This window comes from Carlito syrichta, unplaced genomic scaffold (genome assembly GCF_000164805.1).
Source record: "Carlito syrichta isolate Samal-C Ts95f unplaced genomic scaffold, Tarsius_syrichta-2.0.1 Scaffold308819, whole genome shotgun sequence".
Taxonomy (NCBI): Eukaryota; Metazoa; Chordata; class Mammalia; order Primates; family Tarsiidae; genus Carlito; species Carlito syrichta.
The window spans coordinates 988,492-1,011,069 of record NW_007252915.1 but is presented as its reverse complement, the minus strand read 5'-3'; the positions used below and the strand labels follow the sequence as shown (position 1 = coordinate 1,011,069).

The following is a 22,578-nucleotide window of genomic DNA, read 5'->3' as shown; positions in this document are numbered from 1 at the left end:
ACCGAAGTTTGATTCATGCTTTCCCTCTTTTCTGCAGTTTTCTGTGTATCCTTCCACCAGGCTACATCAAAGTCATCAAGTTTCTCAAAGTCTGTTTAAGACCCACCACTTTCATTTCCATTTTCAGACTAAATTTACCTCCATGTGACTATCAGCCACATCCTAAGATCTGTACGGTTTTATGTCTGTAATACAATTGTTCATTCCAAAGATATTTAATGAAAACTTACCACATTCCAGGCTTAGCAGATAAATAAAGCTGATTAAGATGCATTTCTCCTTTAAGCAAAGAAAAGTTTTTGCTGGGTAAAAGACACATAAATGCATAATGATAGTAGAGTGGAATAATTCAATGACAGAGCTGAGTGGTTCTTGATTTGGAGAATTAGGTAAGTTCTTCTGGAAGAGTTGACACTTTTTTCTGATGTTAACACACATATATGAACTAGCCAGAAGAATGCAGAAGAAATGTGAATTGAGGAGGGGAAGGGATAGGAGGAAATCAAGTCTGAAGTTATTGTGGGCATTCTAAACATCATTCTTTTCTCTGAGGAGGGTAGCTAGGTGGAGTTGCACATAATCTCACATTATGCGATTCCCTCCAATTTGCCTGTGAATCCCGTTTTTGTGAATTGGATTGTATTTACTCTTTTGGCAATTGTCTAATTCAAAGGATCCTGCATTGAACTTTTTCCAAAAACAAAGAGGCATTTGTTTGCCTATCTTGCTTGAAAATTAGCATTCTTTTATTTGGGGCCTGCGTGAAGCCAAATGACCTCACACAATTATACTCAATACATTTTGCATTGGATATGCTGCTTTGTGCTCTGGCAACAAAAGCAAAAAAGAAAAACATTCACTTACTAATTATTTAACAAGTGCTTATTGTGTATCAGGCAGGTGAATTGAGTTATATAATCATTGGCTTGTATAGAAAGGGTATTTCTATTTTTCATGATCCATCTGTATAGGATTTCTTAGATATTCTTTACTTTCAGAGGAATTTGACATACAGCAACTCCTTAGGCTAGTAAATGTGAAGTCCTCTGTGGTTGTTAGACTTTCTCAGCAGTTGTAAAGGGTTTCTAACTTCAGATTTTCTTTATGGATGCCACATTTGATCTAAAGTAGAAGAAGAGCTTTAGTTTCCTTGGGATGCTATTTAACAACTATTAAACCTTCTCAAACCCCTCAGATGGTAAAATTGCTGAGGCCATAGAGGATCCATACAGTAAACTATAATAATTAAGACTTTTCAAGGTCTGATACAAGATATAGCAACAATATAGACATGGTTTTTGGAGCAAATGGAACGTTGGGATTAGCTCTGGCTCAGAAAGGGAGAAAAAGCCTAAATTCTTTGAATAACTCATTAGACTTTTCTAAGAACACCCTAGCCACAGTTTTCATCATTAGTTTCTCACGAAGGCAGCACGATGACAATAGATATTCTAACTTTTGAATTTAGTTTGTAGAACAAACTGGAACCCTGAAGCATTAACATTCTACTGCCTCATTGAGATCAATTAGAGAGTCTAGGAGAGCCATTATTGTAACCCAGTTGGAATTAGAAAGTGACAACTCACCTTGACAATGAGGGTGGACCGAGCATGGACACCTGGAATCCCTTTCACTTCTTTTACCTTCTCTCATAGTCAGTGTTCCAGCATATGAGTACATTCTGCTCATGTGAATATTTTGTCTACATCTGGACTGGGGTGGGGGCAGGATACCATGATTAAGATCATGACATTTGGCAGCAGATATACTTGGTTTGATTTCCAATCTTTCTACTAACAAATCGTGTGACGTTGAGCACATTTCTTAATTCCTTTCAACCTGTGTTTCCTGGTTTGAAAATGTGCCGGCCTCATAGAGTTACAAGGACTAGATGAGGGAGCACGCATAAATTCACAGAAACCTGGCATTCAATTAATAGTAGTCAGTCTACATTGCTCCATGACTAGATCTGCACAGGCATGAAGGAGAATGGGGCACAGAGGCAATTTTAAAGAATAAGTTGCTTATTTAAGAAAGCGTGGATTGTTGGACATTGGAGGGGCTGAATTAACTCTCAAAGGGATTATAATCAGTAGATCAACTACTTTGATCTCTCTGTCCTCATGTCATTTTGGTGAATTCATGATGTGCTGACATTCAAAATAGGTGAGTCATACTCAAATCTGCCCATTTTGGGATCAAGATAACAGTTTTTGCCTGTTTAACAAGCCCCTAATCCCTGGATAAATCAACAAGCATGATTGTTTAACATTCCCTTTGGCTGTGTAGATATGATTTAATATAATACAGTACCTTCTAATAATACAAAATAACCTGAGGTCTTTCCCCCAGGAATCCTGAAGTCTGTATCCCGTAGGTCAGAGCTGTTACCTAACAATCATTCTCAGACTTGTTCTAAAGATGCCAGGTAGCATAAATTGTTCTTTTTTGTGAGCTATATTCACCTATTACTGTATTTTTATTCTTCTCGACATTCTAGAATGAGAACAATCACTATGGCAAAACTTTTTACTTCATCTATTTCTTTTTAAGGGTATGATTAGGAGACCTATAAAAGAGTAAAGTGTAGAAAAATGGTAGTACCTCAGTGTTCTCAGGAACTTGTTTGGAGGAACACAGTTGTGAAGAAGGGACAACAGGGGGTGTGTAATGGAAATGAAATGCTCCCCAGACTTCCTAAGAAAAAGCAATGTTTTGTTCCACAGACAGCAATGGGAGAGACATTTGGAGATGAAGGTTTTAGTCCTAAATTTTCCACTAGCTACCTATGTTGCTCTGAGCAAGTTGTTTGTCTTTCACAATAATTGGGCTTCAATTTATTCTTCTAGAAAATGAGGAGCTGGCTTATGCTTTCTAAGGCCACTATTGTCTCTGTAATTCTAATTTATCCCTTTTTTCCTTGCACGATTTTTAATGCGGAATGGGAACAATTTATTGTTATCAAATTAAGGCAATCAACACATGATTTTTAAGTACTGAAAATTATTAGAGTGTTCATGTCTGTAAACTTAAAAAAATTCCCACAATATTCTAGGCAAATATATTATTTAGCAAGTCTATATTTGCGGGGTAGGAATATGGTATTTTGTAAACAAAACATTCCCAAATATGCTATTTCTTTGTGACTTCCCAATCATACTGTGTTAAAAAGCCCATGTTCCTGCTGACTTCTGTCTTGTTACCCAGGCTAGACATCTGGCTCTCCTACATCCAGTCTGCCACTGAACTCTGTTGCTTCTACTGACAGAATATTTTCTAAACTCATCGCTTCTGCCTTTGCTCTGTTCCTGGCTTTCCCCGCCCCCCACCTTGGGCTGTTATGATAGCTTCCAGTTAAGTCACTTGGACAGCTTGGTGTCTCATGGGCTGTCATTGCTAGATGAATCTCACTGAAGCACTGTGCTTATTGCATCATTTCTTTGTCAGAAATTTTCAATGACTCTTCTGTGCTAGGTTATCAAGTCTAGGATCCCAAGGCTTTCTGATGAGATCCTCTGATGCAAATCACCAACTACATTTCTAGGCTCATTTTTTGTCATCCCTCAATCTAGATCCACAAAAGTGTAGCAAGTTCGCTAGATTTTTACCATTGCCTGACCTTTGTGGTCAACTTGCCTTGTATCACTGTTTTCTGTCTTAGAAATACCATTCTCCTTTGTCTTTGTCTGTCTAGATTCTTTCTACCCTTCAAGTTTGGCAAAAATGCTATTTCTTAAAACCTTCTTTACTTTTTTCAGCTGCAAATGAGCTCTCCCCACTTATGACTATTAGGGTCCTATACCTCTCTCATGGCCTTATCACAGTCTAACCTTAGTGTGTGTGTGTCCTAGCTTTCTCTTGACATTTTGAGTTTTTTAAGAACACAAGTTGTGCCCTTTACAAAAACAGCATGATATGGCAGAAAACACCAGTTGGGAGTTAAGAAACTTGCATTTTATACCAAATTCAGACTGTACTGCCCTTGACAAATCACTTCACCTCAGTATTCTGATTTGCAAATTGATGATTTGTTCTGAATCAGTGCCAGTTCATGGGGAAGTTTTTTTGAAGTTCCCTGAAAAATGCAAAAAAAAAAAAAAAAAAATTAAAGAAACAGGGACTTTTTATAGATGTATACATTCAATTTAATAGACTTTACATTATTCTGTTTGGTCCTTTCTGCTTTTTGTTCAAAAATGTCACTTATTTTATAAAATAGTGATGGCAGGAGAGAGTAGATAGATGTTTCTCTTCGCTTGGTAGAATGAAAAACTGGGATGTAAACATTGATCCCTCAAATTTTGAGGGAGGGATTAGAATTGGCCTAAGAAATTCTGAAGCCCATCTCCATAATTCGAAGTTATTTGTGTCTGTCCCATAGTGCATAGCACTGAGTATATGCTTGGCATATGACTAAATAATGGAATGAATGATTAGCCACCATGTCTCTACCCCTGGTTTTCTTACATGTCTTTGGTTCTGCTTCTTGGAATGTAAGTACTAGTGAAGTGCAAAGAGAACTTTTTCTATTTTCACGGAGTATTTTGTGCTTTACTTTCCCCTTTTCCCATTTCTTCCTCCCACCCTTGTTTCCTGACCTATAGATGCCCAGGGCTGCTAGCATACTGAAGTTCCTATAACTATTATTTGCTCTCGTAGTGCCAACTTGGCAGGTCTATGGCAGAGAAAAAGGTACAGCATGTCCAGAATCTCATCATGGAGAATAAGGTGGTAGAGGTGGGAGTAAAGACAACTCAGCACACTATGTTTTTTCTTAGAAGAAGCTGATGCCAACATGTCCTCGTGGAATTAGCAGGAATTTCCATTGCAAAGTCTTTGTCTTCTTTAAGGGAAAAAGACCGCTGAACGTAGATTTTTTTTTTTGTTTCCCAAATGGGAATCTAGATTTCAAAAAGACATAGCCTTCTTCTCCCCAGGTAACACAGCCTTATTTCTTGATGAGAATTGGCTACATGAACCAGATAGGAAGTCTGAAACCACAGCCAGGTTTGTGGAAGTAAAGCCAATAGGATTTCCGAACCATTCATTATAGTCTAAATTATTGAACTGGTTTTGCTGGCTCAAATCAGTGCAGATCTTTTTTTTGTATGGGCTAGGGTTTTTTTGTTTTGTTTTGTTTTTTCCCCTATGGAAAAATGGTTAAAAAATAAAAAATACTAAGAGAGTGTTACTAAGACGCTCTTTCTGCCTTGGTACTATAAAACGATACTGGGGATATTCAAGTTTCATTTCCTTTGCAGGTTGTGTTATTTATGTCTGCCCTGAGCACTGTGAGGTATACCTCATTTATTAACTGCCTCTGTGTTACTAGACATGAAGTCTGTGACAACGATTACAATTAATGGTGACAAGGCAGCAACCACTCCCTTATATGCCGCAGTCTTCAGTAACTCAGACTACACCAATAAGTATAAGATTATGGAAATAAAACCAGCAGAAAAAAAATGCTTCTATAGCGCCTGTCTTCCCTGTCTTTATCACTGGGCCAAGCTTGAACATGATGCCTGTAGAATAGTTTTAACTTCACAGGAGGCTGCTGATAGACCTTGCTCTGACTGAAAGGACGTTTAGAATTTTTGTATGTAATGCCTGCAGTGAAAGCAAACAGAATTGGGAGAATTGTTTGGCTTAGATTCTCTAAAACTTGTCATGGCGTTGGGACTAGCAATCCCTGGTTCCCACATCGATATTTACTCACTCATGGAACAAATATTCATTGGGTACACTCAGTCTGTCACACTAGGTTCTGCTTGATTATGATTATGAAGTCAAAGTCTCACGCTGTTGTCCAGGCTGGAGTGCTGTAGCACACTCCTGACTCTCTGCAGTTTGAAACTTCTGGGCTCCTCCAGCTTTAGCCTACTGAACAGCTGGGACTACAGGCATGTGCTACCATGCCCAACTATTTTTTTTAAAAATTTCCATTATAAAGATGTGGGGTACATTTCAGGGTTATATAAACATTGATCATGCAGGTACCCTTGTCGATGAGGTAAGCCTCTCCTTCTCCTAGCACTCCCCCTGGCAGTTTCCCACTACTGCCAATCACTTTCTTATAGCATTATAATTGTTCAAGCTCCGTTTGAGTGAGAACATATGGAACTCTGTTCTTCGTTTCTGTGATAAATCATCGAGTATGATCGACTCCAAAATTTTTTATTATTTTAAGAGACTAGGTCTTGCTATGTTGCCCAGGTTGGTCTCAAACTCTTGGGCTCGAGCAATCCTCATGCCTTGGTCTCCCAAAGTCCTGGGATTACAGGGTGAGCCACCATGCTTAGCCTTTGCTTCATTAAATGGTGTATAAAATAGACATGGCTCCTACGTGTGGTCCAGAAGAAGATACAGGCGGTACATATGTAAATTATAAAAAAGAAATGTATAGTTACCAGTTGGGTTAAGGGCAAAGGTGGACTCAAAGAGGGTGAAGTTAAAGAGACTAGCAGAAGTATTTGGAGAGATGATCAGGGAAGTTCTCGCTTGGGAGAGAACATTTTGACTAAGATTTAGAATGAGGAGTCAGCTGTGTGAAAGATAGAGAAAAGAACATTTAAAAAAAATCCAGGTATGGAGCAAGTGTGAGAGGCCTGATCATGTGCACGGGAAGAACTCGGCACATCCCAGTTTGGCTGGAGTCTACGGACCAGGGCAGAGGCGTGTTGGTAGGGATGAAACAGTGGGCGGGAGGCAGGGCATGTTTGCCCTGCGAGGCCGTGCAAGGAGCTTGGATTGAATTTTGAGCCATGGTAGCCACGAGAGAACTGTACAGTCCAGTTGTGTGTGCTATCAAAGACCACCTGAATGGCCATGTAGAGAAGTGATTAGACAGACACAAGAGTGGAAGACGGGAGGTCCGTTCTAAAGCCACTTAGAGTGGTTTGGTCAAGAGATGATGGTGACCTGGTCTGTGGTCAGGGAGGTAGAGATAGATAGCTGTATTTGGGTCTATCTGATAAATATAATTGTGGAGTAGGGTTGAAAATAAACTACTCAAATGTGCCATATATGTATCACTTTCTATAACTGATTTTCCTGAGAAACTCTGGCCTCTGTATTGGGGTAGGGTAAGAGGAAATGTAAACTTTTCAATTCTATTTGGGATGAAATGTTTCTTCATGTAAGTCGATTTACTTTGGGTAAATATATATATTATATTACCATATAATGTATAATATAGTATATATATGTATATACCCCTTTTCCTTGCTCTACTCCATTGTCTCTGGATGTACACTGCATGCATAGCATTTGGGGAGGAGGTTTATATGCAATCATCGTGGCTGCTTGTGGGTTCCTGTGCTGTTTTCTGGGCTCACTGGTCTCTACTGTGGGGTATTTGGTCTGGTCTGTCCTTGGGTCTCTGGTGCCAAGATGCTTTCCTTGTAAGAGACTGCTGAATTTGTGCTTTGGCTTCTTGTCCTGCTCAGAGTCTCGAGGGTCTTCCTTGCTGGCTCAGCCCCACCTCAGGACTCGCCCACATCTTCTGTTTGACTCCTGAGTCGACTGTAGCTTGTCTGTGTCACAGTCACTCTCCCTTCCCTGTCTGGCTTGTGAGGACTTCTGAGTTCCTTACCCAACAAAGAGGGGCCATGAGAATCCTGGAGGTACATGCTCAGGCCTCTTCCTTTTTAATCCTACAAGGTGGCATTTATATTCTGATGCAACCCACCCCATATATGTATGAAGGTCACCCTGTCCATTTTCTCTAAGTTTCCCCACCTTTATTCCTGGTTTTGGTTTGAATGGAGAATCTAAGGCATGTGAAATCTAACTGCTCGCTTCTGTTTTTTTCTATCTTCCCTTTTCTCCTATTCCACTGAGGTATGAGAAGGGGAGGAAATTTGTTTTTGTTTTTGTTTTTGAGTTGAGGTCTCACTCTGTTGCCCAGGCTTGAGTACAGTGTCACAATCACAGCTCAAACTTCCTAGGCTCAAGTGATCCTCCCACCTCAGCCTCCTGAGTTTCTGGGACTACAGGCATGTGCCACCCTGCCCAAATAAATTTTTGATTTTTATTTTAGAGATGAGGTCTTGCTATGCTCCCCAGGCTAATCTTGAACTCCTGGGCTAAACCAGTTCTCCTGACTCAGCCTCTCAAAGAGCTGGGATTATAGGCATGAGTCACGCTATCTGGTCTGAGGATTTTTAACTTTTGAGAAACCACCTAATATCATAGTCTTGCCTTTCATAAGACAGCAAGCCTTTTGGCCCAGCTGTCATTTGCATCTCTTTCTATATTGAGTTGATGCATCAGTTCATAGCATTTTTTTGTTTGCTCATGGAATGCCAATGTTGTTGCATGACAGTTGATTTGTCACACTTCATGCCTTTGCCAATTCTTGGGTTGACTGACAGGGACCATCGTGGACTAATGTGTTTAAATGGTCTTCAGCAAAGCCCAATAGCCTTCCTGAATGTGGAGCATCACTCAGGTCAAAGTGGCCCTCTTTAAAACAACAAAACCATTTTCTTGCCATGCTTTCCCTGATGGCATTCTCCCTCCACAAGGCACAAATATCTTGAGCCGCCTCCTCTGCCTTTGGTCCTCTGTTAAACTCAGACAGAAAAACATGTCTGAAGTGTTAATTTTTTCCCCTTGATAGTCCATATTCTTTAGCCCACAGATAGCTCTTTCTTCAAATCTTCAAAATGCAAGGTGTAGTCACAAACACTGTATTGCCATTCCAAATGAAAAATGACAAGCGATAAACTCCCAACACTGCAGTATTGCCGTGCCACAAATAAATGCTATGAACTTATACATCAACCTAATACTATGAAAGACACTCATCATATCCGAGTCAACAAGGCTTCCTCTTGATTTGGGAGCCATGAGACTAAACTAAAGATTATTGAGGTTAAAAATACATTGGTTTCAAGTGAGGACTAAGGGGAGACCCAAGCATGACCTGTATGATGACGTCACACTTGTATACTTAATCCTGAATTGTACCCCACATCTTTAAAATAAAACAACTTTTAAAAAATACATTGATTTCATCCTCTAAAATATTGTCACTGTTATCCTTGGTATTTGTAGACGCAGCCAAAGTTGTCAGCATAAGCATTAGCTGGGATCATCATTTGGTTCATACAGCTAAAATTGCTCTCTTCTGCCTGTTGAGTGATCTAAAAGCCCGACCAGAGTAACAAAGGCTTCCCGGGATGTGGCCTCAAGCTGGCCTCCTACCTTCTCTCATTGCTCCTCTTCCCATAGCTCTGGTCAAATCAGACTCCTCAATGTTTCTGGAATACATATCATTCGTTCCACTTTGATGCTCTGGTTTACCATAGGGCCTTTCTTATGAGATGTTTCTCTTGTTCTTTTCTCCCACTCTTGTATTTTTCATTAAAATCCCGCACATCTTTCAAAGCCAAGCTCACATGTTATCTCTAATATTAAACCCAGAACCCTTCAACTTGGAGTAATTGCTATTTCATCTAAGCTCCCGTGGTACTTTGCCTTCATTGTGAAATTTATCACCTTCTGTTTTATATTGTAGTTATCCGTGCACATGTCTGCTTTGTTCTTCTAGATTATCGACTTTTTGGGGGGGAAGGTGGATGATACACAGCTATACACTGACTGAACACCACTGTGTCACCTGTGTTGCCTGTCATATCGCTTCGCACATAAGAGGCACTTGATGATAAACAATGAATGGCACAGCCATGCTCTTCATAAAGCTCTCTAAATCTCACATTAAGAGCTTTGAAACAAGTGTAGAGGTATCAGTTTTCCTAAACATTTGGCGAATTTGTCTATCAAATTTCCATGCATACCCGTTGACCTGGAATCCAATGAGCTATGGGAAATAGGCTTTTCAACCATTTCTCTCAGGTCCATGAAGTAGAGTGTTGTTATAGTTACAGTGGTCTGTGGAGACCCCCAAAACATGTCAGCACAGTCATATATCAGAAACGCCTATCATAAATGAGTTGGACAGGATAAGCCAACTTGAAAGAGAAAATAAAATATTATAACCCCAACTTGAAAAGAAAATATGGTGCATGGTTTATTGCTGTGGATTATGGAGGAAGAAAGAACTGATTTTAAGTAAAACACAGAAAAGCAATGGCACTCTTTAAATACAATACAGTATTCACATGGCAGACACTGGACTTTAGAAAGCCAAAACTTTAGGCTCCTGCTCTGGTCTATAAAATACATGTAAAATTGCTTTTGCCATGTTATTAGTGCTACATTATCAGTGTGCCATTCTAGAGGCAAGGAATGTTTAAGGAGAAAATAATCTTGAAGTCTTGAAGACTTTTTTCAAGTCAGAGTCTGTTTGCTAGACTCTCACATTGCATTTTAAAGACCTTTAAAAACGGTGGCTTTGGAAAATTCCACCCTGATGAAATGAGGCAGAAGAGAATAGGAAAGACTTGCAACATAGGCGATAGACTTCTGCAACTATCAGAAAGACAACAATGGGTTTAAATAGTGTGCTTTCCTTCTTTCTAGAATCACCTTGTGTTGAAAATGCCTTCTTTCTCTCCTGAGCCCTCTAGCCCCACCCTTATGTATCCATTGCTTGAATATATTGAGTCATTATCAACTGGTTCAGACACAAAGGTGTCAGAATGCCTCCTGTGACCATGGCTGAAAGCGGAAACACTAGCATGCATATGGAATGTGTTGGTCAGGTTTGTTTCAGTCTAGATAATGTGTACTACCATGGCAAGGTTTGCCAGGACTAAGAGAGGATACAGTGGAGAATGAGGTTATGCACGGAGGGGAGGTTAAACCAGATGGCCCCTGAGGATCTGTCCAACCTGGCTCACTGGATGTGCTGGGTTTGCTGAGTCTCATGAAGCTGCCTCATTGTTATTTCTGATTCGCTTGTGAGTCTTGAAGACCAGATGAGGTGGACTGCACTCTGTCCCATTCGGTCTCACATTTGGGGATTTTCCTTTGGGTAAAACCCTGGCAAAAGTCTAGCTACTTTTTTTCTCTTTACCTGAACATTTCAGGTCATTAAATGAACAACTCCTAGTGGTGGGAAAGGCAAGATGGAGTGAAATGGAAAATGCAGTCGATTATTTGGGTTTTTCAGTCTGAGGCAGACTGTCTGGTGGTCTGAGTCCACCTGACTGAATTGCTTGAATTCATTCATTCATTATTCACTCACTCGTTCTCCATTCATTTACTCATCTATTCAACAAGCATTGGATTAAGTGGCTCCTGTCTGTCTTGTACTGTGGCCCTGACTACTGCCCAGTTTTTCATCCCAGTATCTGTCTAGGCAAGTGATTTATCAACACTTTGGGGCAAGGAAGATGAGTAGAAGAGAGTTTACTGAGTCACACACTGGGTAAACTTTGGTCTTTAAAGAGAAGTCAGTCAGATGGGCCAGACATCTGTGCGCCAGGCCAAGTCCTATGCCAGACTTCAATTTAAACCTCAAAATAAAAGGAAATAAAATACAGCAACAGCTATTATTAACAGAGTGATTTTTGTTAATTTTCTAAGAGTAATAAAAAAGAAATCAGTTACTATAAAAGCAATTCATACTTATTTGTTTGTTTCCAGATCACCAGATTAAAAATTGACCGAAACCCTTTTGCTAAAGGATTCAGAGATTCTGGGAGAAACAGGTAAGAATAATTGGGGAATAGACTTTCTTTTCTATGTGACATTTCTTCCTCCACATCCCATTGGTGGCTCTTGGCTTCTGATTTTCCAGCAACACCTATATGCTCTGCTACTGTGTTGACTAAGGCAAAGAGAAATGGATAGTGGATCCAAGCATAAAGTAGCTTACCCTCAAAGGCCAAACTTTCCAAATTATTTGCTAACACAATCTAAGTTACCAGATCAAATACCTAATGTTGTTTTTCTCCCTACATCATGCTTGGTAATGCAGTCACTTAAAAAAAATTTTATGGTAACTTGTTGTCCTCAAAAGATTGCTATTTTTTCTGATAAGAATTTATACGTGGCTACCACAGCAGTGATATTTCATATCTTTTGCATTATCAGGAAACAAGGAATTGTGTGGACAAATAACATTTTTCAGAAATGTTAAGAGCTAAAAAATTTGTGAAAAAATTTAACCATTTTTCTCCTAGGAAACTATTCCAAAAGATACAAACTATTTCCTCCATGATTAAGGAGAGTTTGTAGAGTACCACTTTCTTTTCTTAGTCAGTTAACTTCCATCTTTATGACTAGGTTGTTATATAATGAAATGCTTAGAAACTGCTGAAGTTTTCTCCTGCTATAAAGGGCCTTAGAAACTGTTGTTTTTCTGCTTAATTCTTTATTTTCTCTAAATTCGATCTCACCCTTCATATATAAAATTAAAATCTGTTATCCTTGGGAAGTTAGGAGAGAACTGAAATAAGTAGGGATACTAGCTATATCTAAGTTTATGGTATGAAAAAGTTTAATCTCATATAGACATATTGAATCCAAAAATGTGACACATCAGTTTCATAAAGTGCATAAACTTTGCAACAACTATTTACTTTAATGGTCAGATTTTCCTTATAGTTTGGAGGTACTTATTTATATTTAAATGATAGATTATCAGGCATTATTGTTCATATTCTCTCTGCAAGAGTTTTCGAATAAACCCAAAATTTTTATTTGGAACCATTTTGTGAAATGCACAGTTCATTATATCAGAACCCAGATTTATGCTAAAAATCAGTCATTTTCAAAATAACCCATGAATCACTTCTCTATTAAACTCATTGTATATTTAGAATACATTTAGATTTCTGTAAACTTTTATTTACCTCAGAATTCTTTAAGTTCATATGTAATGAGTAAAGTAAAATTCACTTAAACTTCCAGTTTGCAGATAATAAAAATGAGCAACATGGTTTAGGTCGAGCAACTACTAGCTAATGGCAGAGCACACTAAAACTCAGACATATGGACTCCAGACCAGATATTTTCTTGTTGGAAAATCCCTTGTTTATAATAAGAGAAAGCCCTTTATTTTCAAAATGCAGTCTATGAAGAATGACTATCTGTTTCTTCCATTTCAGGTGAGCCATGCTTTTCCTTCTCATTAGCTTATGTTCAGGTCCTTCCATGTTCAGGTCACCAGAATGTGCCCGGGAGCCACTTCCTATAGCCTTATTTTCAAGACTCTGCACTTTCGGCTTCCTGAGGACCTTGTTAGTTACAAGCTCAGAGACAGAAGTTGGCCTTTTATACAGAGGCCTCTACACTTGCCTTGGTGGCCATTCTTTGGGGTCAGGACATTTGCGATAGGCTATTTCCAGAGGCTGGCCATGTATGGCAAAGGTTTTTAAGATCTCTAGCTTGGAAATTTGGGGGGCCAAGATGAGAGGGTTGCCTGAGCTCAGGAGTTTGAGACCAGCCTGGACAACTTGGTGAGCCCTCATCCGTACAATAAATCAAAAAATTAGTTGGGCATGGGAGCACATACCGGTCGTTCCAGCTACTTGGAAGGCTGAGGCAGAAGGATCACCTGAGCCCAGCAGGTCGAGGCTGTGGTGCCGGTGAGTGTGCCACTGCACTCCAGCCTGGGCGACAGAGTGAGACTCTGACACACACACACACACGCACGCACACACACAATCTTTAACTTGGAGTTCACAGATGGATTATGGATTTCAGGGGTTCTGTGAGCTCCCAGATATTGTAAGTAAAATTTTGTGTCGATGAGCAGGTATACAGTTTTCTAAGAAGAAGTTTATAGCTGTCTTCAGATTTTCAAAAAGTTCCAAAAGTTAAGAATTTCTGCTCTAGACACAACTGTCTGCCTCCAGTGTTCAAAAATACTGATGTTAGTTATTCAACTACTTTCTTTTTCCTCCTTTTTTTTTTCCTTCTCTATTTCTAGTAGCATTTAGTGTTTATTTTCTTCTCGGCACTTGAAATATTATTTTGTTTAATTTACTTTTTTTCTCCCAGTTGGGATCACTGTTATTCAGAGTTTTTGATCACATTTTCTAAGATTGAATTTGATTCCTTAATAAGTGCTTTTTAATGAACAGGCATCCTATCCTTGGAAATCGCCACCTGGAAGTACTTTGACCATTTGTTGTCTGTATTGCATAGACATCAAGAAATATATATGTCCATCATTGATAAATTTTAAAAAGAAAAAATAAATCAGGATAAGAGGTAGCATGAGAACGGGAGTTACTTTTATAGGGTGAGCAGGTGCGGTCCGTCTGATGAGATGCCATGAGTGATGCAAAGGAAGCTGTCAGACACACACTCTAGGTGGAGGAAACAGCAAGTTCAAAGACAGACGTGTGCCAGACGTGTTTGTATAACGTCAAGAAGACTCTATGGCTACCGAGCATGATCCTTGCCCAAGAACATGACTAAGTGGCACGAGAAGGAAGGGATGAAGGGGCAGGGGCATGGCTTAGAACAGAAAATGGGAACAGATAAGCTGTGTTGACCAGCATTAGATCTATGCTGTAGGAACTTCAGCTTTGAGCACCTTGAAGATTTTGATTTTGCCTCTGGTCAGGAAGTCGTGGCGATATCTCAGTTCAAGCACTAAGATCCTCCTTTACCCTCATCTATGCTGACAGTAGTTTGGGCCCTGGTCACTGCCTGCCCTAAGGCTGAGGATTGTCTTACTGCCTGAGGCAGATAGTTATTTGTCTGTTCTGCCTAGTAGGTAGATCTTCTCTGCAAGGACTCCAGGAAAGCAAAGCTGTAGATCTTCATCAGCCCATTTCTTTGCTTTATTTACTTAATTTTTTTTTCTGGTAGCATGGGGATTCTTCATTATGTCGCATCAAATCCTGCAGGTTACTTGAAGTACTATTAGTGAGTACAATAGTTACTGTGTTCTGGACCCTCCCTTAACTTATGTTTTCTCCGATCTTCCAAACAACTTGTATTTTACAAATGGGGAAATGGAGGTTCAGAAAGGTTAAGCAGCTTTCCTGCTGTCAAACAGTAAAGCTGGAGCAGGAATTAAAACCTCAGTATGCCTGACTTCAAAGCCGGTGCACCTTGTGCTCTATCATGCTAACAGTTCATACTTGACTTGTTTTTATCTTCAGCATAAGTAAAAAACAAAACAAAACAAAAATAGAGTCTATCATACTCAGTGATCTATCACAGAAACAAAGAACTGAGTACCATGTATTCTCACTCGCAGGTGGACTCTGAATGCCTATCAAACTACAACAAGAAGGGGATCGGCAGTAACAGGAAGTGGGTGGGGTGGAGGGAACACAACACCAATGAGGGGGCACAATCCCATTCCAGGCGAAGCGAAGTCCAATGGGAGCCCAAGCTTCACCTACATGTAGACCACTTACGTACCCCACATCTTTAAAATAAAAAGAGAAAAGAAGAAACCAAAAACCCTCAATTCCTCTAAAAACCCTAGTCCACTTAAAACCACTACTCAACTCACCTAGAACCTTTGCTGTTTTGAAGAAAACGAACTGTATAGCAAGTCAGGTGGGACTCTCCTAGCAGATGAAACTGTGAGACATTGAAGTCATATGTCTCATGATGGGGCGAGGATGAATTGTTAAAGGTAGATGCCATTTGTCTCCCCAGCACTCTGGCAAGCTGGATTATAATAAACTTGTGTTAGGGCAAGTTCAGGACCTTTGTATTTTTCTCTTATAAATGTCAAAATTACCTCATAATTTATACGTTAATTCTCACTAACTGCTCGCAGGATCTGATGAGGCCAGTGATCATTAATGCCATTTTGCAGATGGGAGAGATTAATGGATGAGGATACAGAGAATTATTTGCAAATCTGGGTGGTTCTGTGTCAGTGGCAGGACCCAGTTTCCCACTTCCAACCAGCACCTCGTTTCTTGCCCGCCTGTGCTAGTCTTATAAACCTAGGATCTTCCCCATATATTTTCGCCATCAAGTGACTCATGCAGAGGAGAATGGTTTGATGAGCTGCATATAAATGTACCCAAAACATACGGATTACATTTCCTTTAAAACACATGGGCTTAAAAATTAGGGGTGGGGGGAAGTGCTTGGCTAATGTTTTTTGGTTTTGCGGAACACAAAACATTTGTGGAATACTTTGGAGTTACAGAGTTTGCCAAACCTCAAACCAAAACATGTTCAGGTTTGTCGATCTCAATTCATCTTAGTGCAACCCAGGGGCCCAGGAAAGGAAGAGCGAGAGAGGAAAGGTGGGGAGGACGCAGTCACCCACTGCACACTCTTTAAGTGTGAGTCGTTCACAGCCCCAGGAGCTTCTCACACTCAGTGCCTTTAGAGGGTGGCCCCTAGCTGACCGCTGTGTCCTCTGAAGTGTAGAGAAGAGCGCTTGAAGGACCTGTGGGGAGGGTATTTCTTCCCATCCTTCCGAGCACGGAAAGAGATATCTGCCTTCCTTCTAGTCCTACCCTTTTCTCAACGGAAACCAGATTGATCGATCTGATCGCTGAGCCTGGGAGCAGAAACCTTTCAGGATCGGTTTGCCCGCGGAACACACATTCCAGGTTGCCTTTTCGTTGTATGGTAAAAGCCTAGCAGAGGATGCCTAAGGTTTGGGAAGTCCGCTCATTTCTGGGACGTTCTGGCCAACTCACTCAACCGTCTCACCTATGCCATCGTCTCCCTTTATCAAAAATATCAAAAGGGATGTTTTGATCTTGCTTGTGTTGGGCTCTTGTGCCTTCCTCAGAACTGACTCTGAGCTTGGATGAAGATGAGGTGATATTCACTGGGCTGTCTAGGACCCTGGGAAGAGCCCCAGCGAGTACTCCCCCGGTGTACAGCGAATACACCCCGGTACGCCTGTAGTGTCACCAGCATCGGGACCTCTCATCATTCTCCCTGCCTCTTTAGCAAGTGTCACATGAGAAGTATGAGAAGGTCCCCGCTCTTCAAATGTTACATAGAGCTGCTATTTTTAATTCCCAAGCAATTATGCTCCTGAGTGGAAGTCATCACCGGGAGCCTGTGCATGCGTGTGCTTGTGAATGTAAGTGCATTTGGAAGTGTACAAGTATATGTGTGCGTGCATGTGTGTGTGTGAGAGAGTGAGTTGTGCATGTTTCTGTTGTGGGGAAGAGTAGCAGAGAGCCATTTCTATTTATTTATTTATTAATTTTTATAGCTTCCGGGAGTACAAGTAGTGTTTGGTTACACGGACACATTGTATAGTGATGAAGAAGTCTGGGCTCTAAGTGTCCCCACCCCCCGCATGTGCACATTGTACTCAATAGGTGGCTTTTCATCCCTCCAGCCCTCCCCACCCTCTTCCTTCTGAGTATCCAGTGCCCATTTTTCTATCCCATATGCCTTTGAAGATCCTTCACTTAGCTCTCACTTAGAGAACATGCAGTGTTTGGTTTTCTGTTCTTGTGTTAGTTAACCTAGCATGATGTTCTTCAAGTCCGCCCATGTGGCTGCAAAAGACATCATTTTGTTCTCTTTTCTGGCTGATTAGGATTTCGTGGTATGATTATACCACATTTTCAGTATCCATTGATCGGTTTATGGACATTTAGGTCGATTCCACATCTTTGCAATTATGAATTGTGCTGAGATAAACACCTGAGTGCGGGTGTCTTTTTTGTGTGTAACAACCTCTGTTCCTTTCGTTAGACACCTAGTGGTGGGATCGCTGGATCAGAGGGTAGATATACTTTTAGTTCTTTGAGAAATCTTCATAAAGATTTCTGTAGAGGTTCTACTAATTTGCACTCCCACCAACAGCTTATAAGTGATCCTTTTTCATTGCATCCATGTTAACATCTGTTGTTTTTTCAGTTTTTTTATTAATGGCCATTCTGACTGGTATAAGGTGATACCTCATTGTGATTTTAACTGGCATTTCTGTGATGATGAGTGATTTTGAGCGTTTTTTTTTTCGTGCTTGCTGGCCATTTGTATATCTTCTTTTGAAAGATGTCTGTTTATGTCATTTGTGTACTTTTTAGTGGGGTCATTTGCTTTTTTCTTGCTGATTTGTTTGAGTTCTTTGTAGATTCTAGATACTAGTTCTTTGTTAGATGTATAGTTTGCAAATACTGTCTCCCATTCTGTAGATTGCCTATTGTCTTTGTTGACGGTTTCTTTTGATGTGTAGAAGCATTTTAGTCTAATTAAGTCCCACTTATTTATTTTTGTTTTGGTTGTATTTGCTTTTGGGGTTTCATCCATAAATTTGTTGCCTAGGCCAATGTCCACGAGTGTTTTTCCTAGGTTTTCTTCCAGGATTTTTATGGTTTCAGGTCTGACATGTAAATTTTTCATCAATCTTGAGTTCACATTTGTATGTGGTGAGAGACAGGGATCAAGTTTCGTTTTTCTGCATGTAGCGATCCAATTTTTTGGGCACTATTTGTTGAATAGGGTGTCCTTCCTTCCGCGTATGTTTTTGTATGCCTCGTTGAAGATCAGTTAGTTGTAGGCATTTGGATTATTTCTGGATTCTTTATTCTGTTCCACTGGTTCATGTGTCTGCTCTTGTACCAGTACCATGCTGTTTTGGTTACTAAAGTCTTGTAGTGTAATTTGAAGTCAGAGCCTCTAGCTTTGTTCTTTTTGCTTAGGATTTCTTTGGTTATTCCAGCTCTTTTTTGGATCCATATGAAATGTAGTATTGTTTTTTCTAATTCTGTGAAAAATGACATTGGTAGTTTGATAGGGATTGCATTGAATCTGTAGATTACTTTGAGTAATACGGCCATTTTATTGATGTTGATTTTTCCAATCCATGATCATTAGTAGATGGCCTTTTTTTGGAGTGGAGACACTAACAAATTTTGTGTCCAGTCTTTGTCACTGCAATGGGAAGAAAATTGTGTTTACTTCTAAGTTGTTCCTTCTTCTAGATTTCTTATAAACTGTGTGTCTGGTTTTGAATGTGGGGGTGTGTCTTACATGCTCACACTATCCAGAGTTACCTCTGGGAGATTTCTCTTGGTAGGGAGGTGCTGGGAGACAGTATCACCTTCCTTTTCCTAGGGAAACATACTTTCCCTCAGCTTGGAATGTTTTTTGTCCTGTGATTTGTGTTTCTGGGCTCTGACCCCTGCTAAAATGCAAACATTTGGAAGACTGAGACTGTACCTTTTCCAGGTTCATATTTTTAGATTGTTTTTCCATAGCATCAGGTATACAAAATAAAATAATAATTGTTTGTTTAGTAACAAAACAGTCAACTGTGATGGTGAGTGGCAGAGAAATTAAAAGCCAGGAACTCTAGAATGAGAAAGGCTTATTCCAATCAGGGATGAATCAGGTAGAGCGGCAGTGGGGAGCCAGTTTTGGGCACCACTTAAGGAGGGAAGAAAGCGTTAGTCTCTAAAGAGGGTTGGTTTGAAAGACTAATGGCAATTTTGACTTAAGTCCGAGACTGATTACAGCTGTAAGATACTGACTGAGCCTAAGTGTAGACCAGACATTCCTATGCTTGAGACCATCTGCTCTGCTTCTGGATGGCGGGGGCATATCTGTGAGTCCTGGCTCCCTGGAGAAGGACACCTGGCAATTTTCAATGCCGGTAAACTTCAGGAAAGAAGGGTTTCCAGAGGCTGAGCTAAAGCAGAATGAGGTTTGGTCGAGAAAGGTTACCCAGTCGTAAACTGACAGGTAAAATTAGGTCTTGGGGCGTGGCCACCCCATGAGGAACTTGTACCAAAGAGAAGATAAAAGTCACGAAGCTGAAGAGAAGCAGCGCCTTTGCGCTGGGTCTCATTGTCGAGAAACAACCGCGGGAGGTACATCTACTCACATGCCTGGAGAGCCCACCGTACCCAGCTAGAGGGAGTATGACAGCGGCCAGGTCCTGCACACTAAAGGGGTCGGAAAGGAGTGGAGGGAAGAAGACTCTGTGTGTCTCTCCTCCCACGTCCGATGTGAAAGCCTTGTCTCTGGCAGGGGTGGCTGCCGAGACTTTCCAGGAAGCCCAAGTCTGCTTGGGAAGTTTTATATAATTCCCAGGGACTTCCTTCACAGCAAACACATACATAAAAAGGAGAGGATTAAAATTATGATCTGTCTGAGTGAGGGACTTTATACACTTGTCATAAAAGAGCCGTGAAGTGAGGGACTCCGTGTTCTTCTCTGGTGGTGCCCTTCATCCTGTCTTCGACCTTAGGCTTTACCCTTGCTCCCAGCTCCCATTGCATCTAAGTCAACTGAAAAGGGCGCTGTTCCATGTGGCATCATTTCCTCCAGATATTTCCAGTTGGTGCGAGGCCTCAGAAGCCACGACTATTGGTTCCACAGTACTTTCCAGGTGGAGTGACATTTCTGTGGCCCAGGAAATTGGTGCGGCTTTTTAGGGGAGTGTATTTTTCTTTGTGGAGTTCACCATTGTAGGCCAGGGCCAAGATCTCAAATTCCATAACTCAGAAACTGTCAGAAAGGATCCAGTGGCCAGTGCTGTATCATGGGGGAAGTTGACTTATATGAGTCCAATAGTTTTATTTATTTTTATTGGAAAATGGAGTTTGTTTAGAAAACAAATTAGAGAGAGAGAGAGAGAGAGAGAGAGAGAGAGAGAGATTGATTCACCTCCCCAAGGCAGGGGAAGGGGCCAAAGCTAGGAAACATGGTAGCCATAGTTCAAAGAGCCACGTAGGCACACCAGAGTTTAACAAAGCAATGTTGAATGGAGAGAGAGAGAGAGAGAGAGAGAGATCGAGAGATCTTCCCAAGGTAGAGAGAGAGAGAGAGAGATCGAGAGATCTTCCCAAGGTAGAGGAGGGGGGAGTTCAATAGTTTTAATGGGTTGCCATTGAAGAAACAACAGGACCTACAGGACAAGTTGCGTGAAGAAAGCGGAGTCTGAGCTCATTTTCAGTGTGTCCGGCCAGCAGTGCTGTTTTCTGGGGATGTGGGTGGTGACAGTCCTTCCTGGTGCCTAGGGCCCCTTTACACAATGTGCCAGGGAGTGGTGACCTTAACAAGGAGCCAGTCATTCACTGCATTATGGGAATGAACACACATTTGTTTGCTGAAAGAGGATGTTTCATGAGGTTAAGACTTAACCCAGGGGAAGGCATTACTCTCTAAAGGTGGTGGGGAATTTTCCTGTGACCCCCTCTTAAGCAGCTGCTGTCCTAAGGCATGTTTATAGAGTAAAGAATCACCTCTCCTGGGCACGGACAGGAGCCCCCTTACGAACCGCCTCCTTGCAACACCCAATAGAAAGAGAAGTGTGAGATGAGGACTCGAAGTAACCAATATTAACAGAAGGAAAAGAAGGGACAAAGAAAAGTCAGCTAGAAATGAGCCCCAGGGCCAGTTCGTCTTTGCTAAAGCAATTTTTCTTTGGGAGTCAGAGGAAGAAAGGAAAAGAGTGGATCTCAGTTAAAAGTTGTCAGTAGAATTACCTATTGTAACCAAGTAGCTAAAATCTTGTCTCTTCATCTATTAAGCTAAACTTAGAAAATTACTATTTGAAAACATCAAAAGTGGCAAAATGCCAGAAATTTCATACAGTTTAACATCATATGTTTATTTCTAGCCATTCAAATAATAAGCATACGAATAATGGTAATAATTATTTTGTATACTATCTGTAGTTCAAGTTGTCCATTTTTACCTCTGAGTTGATGATATCAGGGCAGTATTAACCATTTTACGGGTGATATAACTGAATATGGTCAGGTACTGGCTTTCAGAATTTTTGAATCCATCGATCACAGCATCCAGGGAATGATTTCATTCTCTTCTGTTAGGCACAGCTTGCCAGTCAGAAGAAACCATGCCATCGTCCACTTCTGGCTCCCTCTCATTCCTGAAGGTTCTCGTGGTGAGCTTAGAGCCAAGGAGCTGACCCCTTGCCTGTTTTCAACCAGCATGACATCCTAAGTGTCTCCCTCACTTTCAATTTCTATATTTGCATTTGTTCTCCCTAGAGCCATTGGCTATATTTTTCCAGCCAATCTTATCCTGCTCCTTCCTGGCAATTTTACCGGCCCCTGTAGATTTCACGTATTCTTTTGTTATCCCTGGCATGGGTGACTTCTGCCAGTTAGCAGATCTATGGAAGTAATCAGTGCTGGACACCCTCTCAGGGGCTGCTGCATCTAAAGTTCAAGGTGGCTGCCGCTGTGCTGGGTTCTGGCAGCTGGTCCAGCTGGACTCCTGTTCATCCAGTCTATGGCTGTTTATCGTGTCCCCTTGCTTGTGGTCTCCTAGCCAGTCCTTAACATTTTTTTCCTGCCTTGTTATGTGTTCTCCCTCCTCTGCCATGAGCCTTTTCCCCCATTGTCCTCTTGGCTATGTGGCTTTGCCAGAGAAAGTTGGCAATTGTTTTGTTATCTATGGCTCTTACCCAGGGATGGTGTCATCAAACAGAGATGTCTTTTTAATGGCTAACATATTGGAGACTGAAATATCTGCAAGATAATGAGGCCTACAGAGGATAGAGGGGCACATTGTTGGTTCTTTGAGGAGAGAATGAAAAGTGGAATTAGTTCCCTCCAGCTCCCTCCACATTTAATCCAGAGCCAGAGAGCCGACAAAGCTTTGAATTCCGGTGAAGTAAGAATGTGTTCTCCTCTTACAGGTCACAATCTGAGCTGAGCCAATGGTCCTCAAACTTTTCTTATGTTTTCCCTCTTGTTTTAATACACATATTTTGCTTTTAATCAATCT

At 40.9% G+C, this 22,578-nt stretch overlaps 1 protein-coding gene across 1 annotated transcript in view; it reads left to right on the top strand.

Annotated features, from left to right (window-relative positions):
• Positions 1–22,578, top strand: part of TBX15 (T-box 15) — a 62,548-nt gene that overhangs the window by 26,721 nt on the left and 13,249 nt on the right. Inside the window, exon 8 of the mRNA XM_021716457.1 lies at positions 11,557–11,621. Coding sequence (XP_021572132.1) covers positions 11,557–11,621 — 65 coding nt within the window. The remainder of the gene's footprint in view (positions 1–11,556; positions 11,622–22,578) is intronic.